Source organism: Mastacembelus armatus, chromosome 17, assembly GCF_900324485.2.
Source record: "Mastacembelus armatus chromosome 17, fMasArm1.2, whole genome shotgun sequence".
NCBI lineage: Eukaryota > Metazoa > Chordata > Actinopteri > Synbranchiformes > Mastacembelidae > Mastacembelus > Mastacembelus armatus.
The window spans coordinates 12351084-12363026 of NC_046649.1; the positions used below are offsets into that span (position 1 = coordinate 12351084).

Sequence of the window (11943 nt, forward strand, 5' to 3'; positions counted from 1 at the left end):
CCAACTTCTGTCAACCCACCTTCCCCAACTCACGCAACAGAAAGCCCCCGTCACTCCCAGACACAAATTTGACAAACCGCGTGACATACACAAACATGCACAAAAGCCACTGCTCATGCATAAACAAGTATCACATCAGAAAGAAATAGAGCAGCACAGCCCTCTATGCTTCTGTGGAGGTATAACAGTCAACAACAACAAAAGCCTTCAAAGCTGGCCTTTCAGCATACTGTCATCTGTCACCTATTATAAGAAAACTAATGATAAGAACTACTTATTTACGGTCTTTTAATTGCCTACAAACTGTCAGTCAAAGAAGCTTATTACAACATCCAAATAAAATGCAGAGCTTCAACACAGGAACAAAAAAAAAACAAAAAAAATCTTGTTTTCATTATAAATAAACAAATCCAAAATAATAACCACCATAATGCACAGATCCATACCTGCACACTATCGTTAGCAGGCAATATAACCACGTCATATTCACATAAGTAACAAGTGCAGACTCATACTGCATACTTACTCAAATAAATATTAAACAAAAATATAAATCTGATGATGTATTCAATCAAATGCACTCAATCTGTGCTGATAGTGACAATGTCAATACCATCTATTGCCTCTAAAGCAACCTGCTTCATATTTTGCATAGCTCTAGAATTTAAATACACACAGAGTCTGTGTTTAGGCGTTAAACCCTGTGTTCATGCATGTTTTAAAGACCTGCAGGACCATTGAAACAATAAATAGATACTGCAGGTAGTGCTGAGTGCAAGCATATTGGACTTATTTTTAATGAAAGAGTGACATCTTGTGGACTTCTGCAGAAATTTCACTCAGTAACAAATTGTAAATTCAACTCTAAATTATTCTGAGACTTAAAAGAAATAACACTAAACACATGGCAAACAAGATTCTTTTTCAGGGCTTCGCATTTCTTAATAAACCAGCCAGGTTGCAGTCTAAAAATATCTTTAATAAAAAAATGCCACTAGTATTAAGCATCACTAGCATTTGCACACAAAGAATTTTTTTTCGGCTAACACTAAAACACAAAACTTCATTCTGACTGCTTATGTTTTGATCACATAGTTCCTGATTTGAGAACAGTGCAAAAGTTTCTTTTCTTTTCTTAAGTTACAAAAAAAAGGTCACAAAATAAATTCAGGTATTTCACTGGCAAAAGTTTTGCATTCTTCAAACAACAGCCAGTCCTATTGAATGTGTATTTAGCAACCCAATATGCTGCATATGGCAAATCCAAGTGTCCAATCTATTCATTTACTTTATATAATTTTATCTAAGCCACTTCCAACCACACCAACCAATAAGGATACTCTATGCAGATGACTGTCTGGGAGGATTACCAGCATTATAAGTGATGCTAATGACAGCACTGACAACCATGAAGATGGTATCTGACACTCATAATGACGAAGGGTGACAGGCATTCTTGTTTTTACTTGTCCGCAAAAAGTTAGAAAGACGACACCAGACGAGGGCGAGACACTCAACCGAACTCAAACCAGTGATTCTGCAGTTCTGCAGGTTGAATCTTAGGCCACCAATCCACCACCACAGCTCCAAATGGTGCCATTATCTTATGAATAATGTTAAATTTTGTATTTGTAAGAGGAGACCAACAAGAAACTACCAACCAAACACAGAAACCATAACATAAAACAACTAACCGAGCATCAGAATAGACTCATCCTTCTTGATGTGTTGCTCCAGAAGGTGCTTGATTTTGGAGAAACTTCCCAACCAGTCATAACACTGCTCCGTCTTGTATCGCTCATCCCAGTAGTCAACGTCCTTGTACCTGGAGTTGTCATCGGGCAGGTAGTCCATATTCTCTGCAACATAGTGAACAAAATGAGGATATTGTGCCTTTTAGATCACAATGTTAGCTGCTCTGGTTGTGGTGGTTTCATTATATTTTCACAAACCATAACCCAAGAACCATTAGAGTGTGTTTTCAAATTAAGAGCATTTAAATGAAAGATGGGACATTCACCAAAAAACAACAGGTAATTCAGAAACGACTATTTTGATGAGTAGTTAATTATTTTAAGTCCAGTCAAATGGCCAAACAACAACTTCACCACCCTGATGCCTACTGTTTTGTTCACTCCATTGTTTCATATGTTTGTTTGGTGAAAATATATAGGTTTCAGGTTGTTATCACACAAAACACGTCCTGTAATGATTTGTGATGAAAAAGTTCTAACATCTTATAGCACAAATGATTAATCATCCTTACAGCCTTGACTGTTTTCTGATATGTCTGCAAGTTTTACGTGTCAAGTTTTACATCTCGGGGCTGTTTGTGTTTCAGCTGGAGGCAAAATAAGTTATGAGGGAAAAGTAAGCGGCAGCTTGGAAAACTTTCATACCAATTCAACTACCTCTTGGTCTCGTAAGAGACTTCTTTTGGATTTTCAGAGCCAGTTTCCACTGTCATTGCCTAATAATGCATGTAGTTTGTTCACTCTGGTTGTTTGACAGCGCATGCGTGGAAGAAACGTGGTGCTGCATACTGTCCAGTTTAATTTAGTTCATTTGATTTCTGACCATAAACCCTCCTACACTGGCTGAGCCTTGAATTACACACTTTTCATGTAACTACTTACTGATTCAAAGTTAACGCCAGTGGCTCAGTAACCAGGAACAATAGAGCCGGTTCGTCCACGTGTTGCAGTTTCACAGGAAACAAGTTGCCGCTCACGGTATTTTAACGCCGGTACCGTAAACGCATCTCCAGCAAAAAAATAAGCCTTAAAGTGAAACTGGTGTAAAACCTCGGGTCCTGTGGAGACACACACTTTACTTTGTGTTGTTTTGTGGTTCGTAGTGAGTTTTTAAAAGAAGGCGGGGCAATAAAATTTAACACTTTCGTGCCCTGCACCTTTATGCTGCTTTCAAATGCTCCTCGGTTTTTTGAGTATACAACAAACTGTCAAAAATAAAGTTCATTCAATGGAGGCAGTGAAGATTATTGACAATGAGGAAGTATAATAAAGTAATTTCATAACAGCAGGCACATTGTGCTTAGATATTGACTGTTTATTCTATTTAAACATTAATATTATAGATTGACATTTTCTGTATCTAAATAAGTTTAACAATAAAACAGGCAAAATCGTTTTTGCCATTCAACTCTGGAAATCACTGGACTAAACGCATAATTTACTAATCTGTATATACTGGAGTTAAAACTTTAATACAACCAACGATGTCAAAGTAAGTAACAGTAGTAACAGTAGTCCAGTATTCTTCATAGACCTACTTTTACTTTTTATACTTTAAGCACATTATTACTGTTGATGTTAAGTCAACGGACTTATCAGGACTTTTTGCTGGTACAGTGTTATACCAGTATTTTGAATCAAACAACTTAACATCAATCCATCCATCATCTATACCCGCTTATTCCTTAACCAGGGTCACAGGGATCTGCTGGAGCCTATCCCAGATCTCTCTGGGTGAAAGGCAGGGGTATATATCTTTCATGGTGTAGGAGACTAATGCCAGATTCTCTCCTGCAGATGGTAGTGTCACGCTGCTTTTTTAAAGGCTGCTACTTACCGAAAACCTAAACAAGATCATCCTATTTCATTACCTGCTGTTGAAAAGATGTGCAGCTCACACATCTCACACTGGCAACCCCAACTCTTCCATCTTCAGTGCATCAAGTAGCTCACCAGTGTCTCAACCTAGTGTACACCCTCACATTTCACACTCACTGAACTATAATCACCTTAACTCTATATATAAACCTGGGCAGTAAACACTTTCTACCTACAGTCTTTCATGCATTATCTCATTTAGGCCTATAGCAAAAAAAAAAAAAAAAAAAAACATTTTGGACAAATGATTAGGTATTGTGGTAGGGTTATTATTATTATTATTATTATTTTAAATTAAACAGCATAAAGGGGCATTCTAGCAATTTAATTTTAAAAAGACACTGAGTCATATTCTCATTTACACAGAACCACAGGTGAAGGCAGCTCTTTGGATCATTGTTCTTGTACACAACTTGTAATTGGTTTAAAGATAGTTTTTCTACACATAGTCCTTGTCCCTGCAGATGTTCTGTTGTGTCATAGTAGCAGTAAGTTATAATACTAGTGTCTCTAACCTATGACAGCCTGACAGTGAGTCAGCAGCTTAATGATATTCAGCCCAAACTAATGGGATTATTTTCCACCTGCACATTTCTTACTGTGCTGAGGCAAAAACCAAATGACCCCGATGGTAAATCATTAGATTGACACTAACCCAGACTACTTTCTGACTCTGCATCATTATTATGTAACTCCACCATACTGGAAACTGTTCAGGTACGTTCATTTCAGTGATGGCAAGTGGGAAGCTATAAAACATCTCCGCTCAAACGAGTGGAAAAAACAAACTCAAACAAAAAACAAACAAAAACGCGACGTTTGTTTGATTTTTACACCCTGACAGTCGGGATCCGGTGAGAAGATGCGGAGAATAATTTGCTACGGATTTTTCTGCATACCGGAGGCACTATCACAGACCACGTGAGAGGACTATTCATTGACGGTCCCCGACAGACCGGCTCATCTCTGCTGGCACTCCTCTGCTGCTGACATGGACTCCCGGACACTGACTACTCTCAGCTTCCCAGAAACGGACAGGGAGGGAGGGAGAAACTCTGTCTGAATGTAACCTTTGCTCTTTTGCCGTTTTCTCTTCTTTTCCTTTGATTTTGACCCCCTTCCTCCTGACAGTCTGACAGGTGGGGGTATGGCTTGGCCGTGCATCAGCAGAGTGTGCTGCCTGGCTCGCTTCTGGAACCAGTTCGACAAATCGGACCTGTCCGTCCCGCTCACCATCCAGAACTACTCGGACATCGCCGAGCAGGAGGTGCGGTCCGTCACCAAACAGGTCTCCGCACCCGGGAATAACTACTCCACCCCGGAGCAGCGGGCCACCGGCTCCCCCCAGGTGCCCGCAGATAATGGCCCGGGGACCCGAGGATCTTTCAGGGCACGGAAGGAGCCCAGCTACAAGCCCCGGGAGGACTACCACCCTCCCGGGGTTCCTTTCCCCAGTGTTACCCAGTACAAGCAGGATTTCAAACCCTGGCCCATTCCCAGGAAGGAGAATTTCCCTTGGATTAATAACGGGGCCAGCAGGGCGGACAGTGTGTCCAACAGCCCGGTGAACAGCTACCACGGCCAGGCACCGGCGGGGGAGCACCGGGGGGAGAGAGGGCACAGGGCAGGGGAGCAGCAGGTGATGGAGGAGAGCAAAACCAGCTCCTACAGGTACAAGGGGACATGTCCTGGTCACTTCTTTCAGCACCTGTCGCTGTCCACTCAGGACGGCTGTGGCTGCTGATGTGCTGATGCATAGAGTTATTCTTATTAACACTTCACTGACTTTTAGGGTCGACCCAGCATTAATAATTTCATCCTCGTATATGCGTCAGTATGAATATTTTAGTTTTTCTTTTTTTTTTTTTTGAGGTGTGTGTGCAGCAGTATGTGCTTCTCAGCATTTCTGACTTGTGGCTCTTTGAAGTCAAGAAATATTGACTTGACAGTTTATTCATTTTGTATGGATTTTAAAGGCAGAATGTAAAACTGTCGCCTCCCTTAAAACAGAGGAAAAGGGGGAAAAAAAACATTATTTACACATCAGAAATATGTTTTTCTTGTTAATAGGATTTTTCTGTTGAGCCAAACCCCCAGGTAGTATCATTATAATCATTTCTGGAATTTAACAGGGTATTGTGGCAGTTTAGTGCCTTCATAAGAGAAACAAAACAAAACAAAAAGAGAAACAACAGGGTGATGGAATTTAAAATATATTGACATTTCAAGCTCCAGAAACACTGGGTTCTACACCAAAAGGTGTCCAAGGCCTGAGAAATGCTCACATCTGTTTAACTTTCATCCTCAATGTTTTAAAGTCTGAAGCCCATTCCAAGATAACATCAGGATTATTTTCACTTTATGAAACTCCCTACAAAAGTGACAAAAGATATTTTAGCATTGATTTGACAAGTGAGGTGAACCTGAACTCTAAAATCTGTGAAGTGCCTCTTTAAGTCACATTTAGCCCAATGCATCACATCTGTCAGCCTATTCATGCATCTCTCTTCCTCCAGACAAGAGTACAGGCCATGGACGGGGGTGAGACCAGCCAAAAGTGTGAGGAAAAATCCTCCAGTTCAGTATTCCAGCCCAGGGACAGAGGCCACCCACGTCCAGTGTGAGACCAGCTACCAGGCTGCCTACAGTGGGGAGGTCCACAGGTCCACAGGCCTGCATCAGGGGGAGCAGATCATCCCATCTGCTGCCTCCAGCATACAACCGGCTGCTGTGCCCCAGCCCGTCGCCACTGCCCTGCAGGCTGGAGGTTCACAGAGCCCCTCCAGCCTCCAGCAGATCATCCCGCCTGCGAGGACTGAGCTCAGTGGAACAGCCAAGGGAGAGGTAAGCAACCTGTGTTGTTCAAATGGTATAGTCAAATGAAATGTTAAACCAAAAGCCAGTGGCAGTCATTCACCAAAGCCATGCAATGCATGTTAGTGAAACAGACGAAGGTTCAGAGAGTTCACTGAAAGAATCGCAGGTTTAAACTGCAGCAAGCTAATCCTGAAAGTCATCTTCCCTCCTCTCCCTGGTGGCCGGCTGCTGTCGGGGCGTCTCAGAGAAAGTGATGCAGCATTCTGTCCCTAAGCAGCTCAAAGTGACCCAGCTGTTGAAAACAGGCCATGTTCTGTGTTAGATAACACAACGCTGGGGCTACATTCATTACTTTGACCTGAATGAAACACGCTCAATAAAAACAATGAAGTTAAGGGTAATTCTTCCAACTGTGCATCCAAATCCATTTTGGCCAGAATAACAGACATATGTGTTGATTTTCTGATGATGGCTACAGTGAAACATGAGTATTTGTTTAGACGTAACTTGTTTTCAAATATAAAATCTTTCTTTATTTCATTAATTTAAGGTCAGTGAGTATATCAGTTTAAATGCATATGCAATGCAAACAAAATAAAGTCATATTTTGCCAACAATTTTTAGATTTTAAATTCAAAACTGTTTCTGTTTTTATGAGAAAACCCACATAAAATGTCATTCAGCGTATATTAAAAATTTGCTTTAACTTTTAGCGTTCAGTGTTTAAAAACCTTTTTCTTGAATATGACTTAGTGACAGATGAGTAATCACCCAAATCTACACACAATTGTACATTTTTTGCCCCACATCTGCGCTCCCAGACATAATGAAACAGAAAGGCCGGCACACAAAGAGACAGATGTACTACAGTCTGATTGAAATGTGAACCTAACAGCATCAAGGTGAGAGGATTTGTTCAGGAAGCTGAGACCTCATCAGTTCAGTCAGGTTGTTCCAGATTACAGCAGGATGAACTGGATGATGGGACATATCCCCCACCTGCACCCCACCACCCGACCCTTCCTTTGTCCTCTCCCTGGGTGCTGTCGCTCGGGTCAGGTCAGCTGTTGCGTGACAGTAAGTGAGACAGTTTTGGGGAATCTCCAGAGGTTTAGTGCCATCCCTCTTCCCACACCCACACCACTTGCTGCCATCTGTCAGTGAAAAGCTGGGCCAGGTCTGGGCTGGACCGAGTCAGGCTGGTTTATCTGTTTTGCAAACTTTGCAGCGACAGATGCTTCAATACAGTCTCACTCTGCAAAGACATCGGGGAATATTAGGAAATGTGTTTTTGTGGTGTAAAGCTGTGTTTTCTCTGTCTCATCCTGTCTGTACACGTCAGTGTGACAAAAACAAAGCACCTTCTGGTTATCTGCATAATTTCCTGAATAACGACTGCTCCATTGGGCCGTTAGGTCCCTAAATATCTTGTGTGATGGTGATGTAGGTCGATGTGAGAGATGTCAATGGCAGGACACAGACTCTATTAATAACAATGGCCCAGTTGGAGCGAGAGTTCACACATAAATGAAGGGTGTGTTGCTGGTGGTGTGTTCGTCCGCACGGTCCATGTGCACACACACACACACACACACACACACACACACACACATTTACACTGTGCAGTTTTTACAGCGTTTCAGACATTTCATCAGTCATACCACAATCTGCCAATGTGACACAAACCAGCCTGGCAGTATATCAAGTTGATCTTAGATAATCCACCCCGGTCTCCGATGGCCCACTCACTGGCAACGCATTATTGACTCACCAGCCCCCTGCAGAGGTGTCCGACCAAGCATTACACATCCCACTCCTCTGCATTTCACTGGGTAACAGCACTTAGCTGGTATTTGTCTGCAGGGGCATGCTCAGTTTTTGATGCCATTCTGTAAAATACATATACCACTGCAAACTGACTTATCACTGGCAGACAAAGCTTCTTCTTCATTTACTGTGGAGCAGAACAGATCAGTTTGAAAAGACAGTTTTTTCATTAAAAGTTGCTAAGTCCTAAATAAGCTGCTGAAATCAAAATAAACCTACTCTGGATGCTAAAGGAATTAGGCAAAATTTTCATTATTGCTGAAGTCAATCTGTCAAATTGTGTGCTCGCCCATATAACAGATAAAATCCATCTGAACGGATAAAAGCCATCTCTAATTTTCTGACAGACAGCCGACAAGTGACCAGCTAGGACACGCCGATGCTTTTAGTAATGAGAGAGCTGTACTTTCCTGAACTCACTGAACTCGCAAACCTAATTTAAAACCCAGTCAGAGGTTGTGAGCTGCCAGGTGGGGGAATGTACCTCTGCTAGGCCTGGAGCTCGGCTCGTCTGGCTTAAATGAATGCTGCCCTGAACTCTCAGCACAGTGTGAGTGCCTGTGCGCGTAAGAAATCAGGCCTGGCAACCGCAACACAAGGCAAACAGGTCTGTGAGGATGGACTCTTTAATCTCCGGTGTGTGTCAGGAATGAGCAAGACAAAACCGCTGAACGGGGAACACATTTAGCATACAGAGTGGAAACCTCAGCAGGAAACTCTTATGACAAATGAATGGGTGGTTCACTGTCACTTTAGGCTGCATACACACTAGACGATTTTCAAATCTTCAGCGATTTCAAAAACTTGGGAGATCGAAGACATAAGGAGTTTTAACCAATTCATGTGCTGTTTGTGAGCTGTAAAAATAGGCAACATCTGGTTGGTGAAGCTTCCCGGGCTTCTCACGCTCATTGACAATTAAGGGTATTCTACAGGATTAAAATAGTGCAATAAATATTTAGATTCCTTTTATGATTTACACATGTATTTTAAGATTACAAATCTAAATAAGGTTTTGTGCAGTGCAAACTAAATTTGCACTTGTATCTGCATATTTGTAAATTCACATTTGTCAGTTTTTGTGCACAAAACGTCTTTTTCGAGTACGACTCTTCATTTACACATTTGTGGATGTTGAGTTGTGCATTTGTCAATCTCACCCTCCATAATATTCCATCTGAGCCTTCCCAATCAGAAATCATAATAATCAAACATTTAGATTCCATATTCACACTTGAGGATTATATAGACAAAAAAATCAGGCCATTAGCATTAGAAGCATTAGAACTGAGACTGTGCTCTCAGAGCTCACGGGCACCTCTGCTTAAGTTTTGAATGCGATGTATAACAGTGCTGTGGTTTCACGTGGCAGTGACTCAGATACACAGGTACAGGAATGGAAATGCTGCTCACAGGGGCTTTAAACTGAATACAAGAGGTTTAGCTTGCCTGCAGGGACCATACATCTTAAAATTCCTCCTTTACTCTCACTTCTCTCTCTCCTTAGTTAGAATTATGGATGGATTACTAAGCAGCCTTACTGTGAGCAGGCCCAGCTGCACTGTACCTCAACTACAAAGAGAGGGAACGTCATTTGAAATGACTACAAAATATTGCAGACTCTAATCAGTCTGTGTCTCCTTCAGTGCTGTTTCTAAATATATGTTGGAGTGGGGGAGGGGGGGGTGGGGGGGGTGGGGGGGGGTGTCTCAAACTGTCCATTGGTCTTCATGTAACTTAATATAATAAGGTATGTTACAAATACCTTCACTCTTCAAAACTGCGCCTCAGACGTTTCTGAAACCCCCCTTTCTTTGTTCCATCTATTTCTTTTCTACTCTTGCCCCCCATCTTGTTCTTTCATTCTTCTCCAAAGTCAGGCTTTCTGTCCTGTTTTTCTGTTTTGCTCTTCTCTCTTTTCTTTTTTCACTTGGACCTCTTTTCCCACGCTGCCCAGGACTTTAGAAAAGTATGCTGTGCCAAATTGGCAGGGCCCTGGCAGGAAGGAAAGAATTGTAATGAGAGCAGGGGAAAGGCAAAAAGAAAAGTGAGGAGAAAGAGACAACGGGTAGGGAAAAAGCTGAGGAGACACATCAGATGCATGTGACAGATAGGTGATGGGGTGGTGGGGGGGTAGTGAGCACCATTTGATTGATTATCTGTTAAAGTGCGATGTTGCACCGGGTTGCAGTCTTTTGTCTGGCACCAATCAAATTTAGGAGAGAGGCAGAGCAGGCTGCTACAAAGAGCAGTGTGTGTGTGTGTGTGTGTGTTTGTGAGGGGGGAGGAGGTGAACACGCACACACACACACTGATCTGACTTGCTGAACATGTGCTGCTTTCATTGCCACCTACAGCGCTGCACAGTCACATTAGAAGTGCTGCTGGGACAGCAAGCTGACAGTCCCTCTAAAGACTTGTGCTCTGATTGTCTAATAAAAGCCGCCACACTCCACAGCTATACAACTAAATTGAAATACTCTAGTTGACCCATTTTCACTGACAGGCTCAAAAAGCGCTAGAGCGAACAGTATATGGGTGATTTCTCAGGACATCTTTGTCTGCCACAGCCCAGGTAGATTCTGGTCAGGCTTTGAGAACAGCTGCCATCAGCAGAACAGAGCAGGACTAGACAGGAAATAGAAATAGGGTCCAGGCTTCTAGCCCTCAGACTGCAGGCCTGATGCTTTTTGACAGCTCTGCCCAAATAGTCTCTTCTCATTTCATGGGTCCAGTTTGAATGTCACAGATGCTGCCCTTGCTGGTTTCATCTCTCTGATCACCTTAAAAACTGCTGTTAACCCCCCCCCCTCTCTCTCCCTTGTCTCAGGAGCACCTGGTAAGGACCAAGCTCCCTCCAAACCCTTCTGCTGTCTTTCAAAGTGGATCGCGGGTCTTCAACATCTGACAGCTGCTCCGATTTCCAGCCATTCCACTTTGATCGGTTTCAGTTCTAAGGAATCAACAGGGGAATGTTTTCGGTTCATTCCACAACCCAAGAATCTATGCAAGGGAATGTATTGTTGTGAACCGTGCAAAGCTGCAGCATCCATATCCCAGGTCGAGATAGTTTAGACACCCTCCCCCCTTTTACACGCCTCCCTGCTCCCTGTTGCTATGAAATCGAGCATGCATGTAACAATATAGTTTTAAAACAAGATTTGTTTTTGCAGATAGAAACGCACAAGAAACTGGCTGCTGTGTGTTTTGTATGTGGGAATTTGTGTGTGCACCTGCTGACTTGTCCTTTAACTGTAGAAATAATGTTGAGTCCGCTCCAGTAATGAATGACAAAGTGTTTGCTTAGAGTACTGTGCTGCCCTTTGGTGTTACTAGAAATCTGCTTGAGAATAAGTTATTTATTTCCTCAGTATTTAATTAGTTTATTATTTTGAAGAAGTATTGTTTGGTCTCTTATTTTGTAATTATTAGGGGAAAAAGCAAAAATATAGAAAATATATAAATAAGTGAAATTACAATAAAGGAATATTAAGTTCTTAGCACTTTCTATCGGATGTTTCTTTTCTTGGCTGGATTTTTCAATAGTATGATGCTGCTCTGGGCCGTGTTAGTATTGTAGGGGATTCTGATCGCAGTTAACTACTTTTTACACCCCATGGTTTTTACAATTGCGCACGAATGTTTTACAGGCTTTTTATGTCATATG

General features: G+C 42.1%; 2 protein-coding genes across 2 annotated transcripts in view; one reads left to right on the forward strand and one right to left on the reverse strand.

Annotated features, from left to right (window-relative positions):
- ece2a (endothelin converting enzyme 2a) overlaps positions 1-2851 on the reverse strand; it is a 62787-nt gene extending 59936 nt beyond the window's left edge. The window contains exons 1-2 of the mRNA XM_026312674.1: positions 2637-2851; positions 1695-1859 (exon numbers count right to left, since the gene is read on the reverse strand). Coding sequence (XP_026168459.1) covers positions 1695-1854 — 160 coding nt within the window. The 5' untranslated portion in view covers positions 1855-1859; positions 2637-2851. The remainder of the gene's footprint in view (positions 1-1694; positions 1860-2636) is intronic.
- A 1525-nt stretch (positions 2852-4376) lies between these two features.
- Positions 4377-11664, forward strand: map6d1 (MAP6 domain containing 1). Its single transcript, XM_026312672.1, has 3 exons — positions 4377-5303; positions 6149-6476; positions 11107-11664. The coding sequence occupies exons 1-3, from the start codon at positions 4780-4782 to the stop codon at positions 11182-11184; spliced, it is 930 nt and encodes a 309-aa protein (XP_026168457.1). The 5' UTR covers positions 4377-4779; the 3' UTR covers positions 11185-11664.
- Positions 11665-11943: the final 279 nt, after the last annotated feature.

What these genes read in the sequence shown, in the direction of transcription:
- map6d1 (XM_026312672.1), top strand. Translation starts at nt 4,780, where the DNA reads ATGGCTTGGCCGTGCATCAGCAGAGTGTGCTGCCTGGCTCGCTTCTGG. An exon ending in AGCAAAACCAGCTCCTACAG is followed by an intron (nt 5,304 to 6,148) that starts GTACAAGGGGAC and finishes CTCTTCCTCCAG; the next exon opens with ACAAGAGTACAGGCCATGGA. An exon ending in GTGGAACAGCCAAGGGAGAG is followed by an intron (nt 6,477 to 11,106) that starts GTAAGCAACCTG and finishes CCCTTGTCTCAG; the next exon opens with GAGCACCTGGTAAGGACCAA.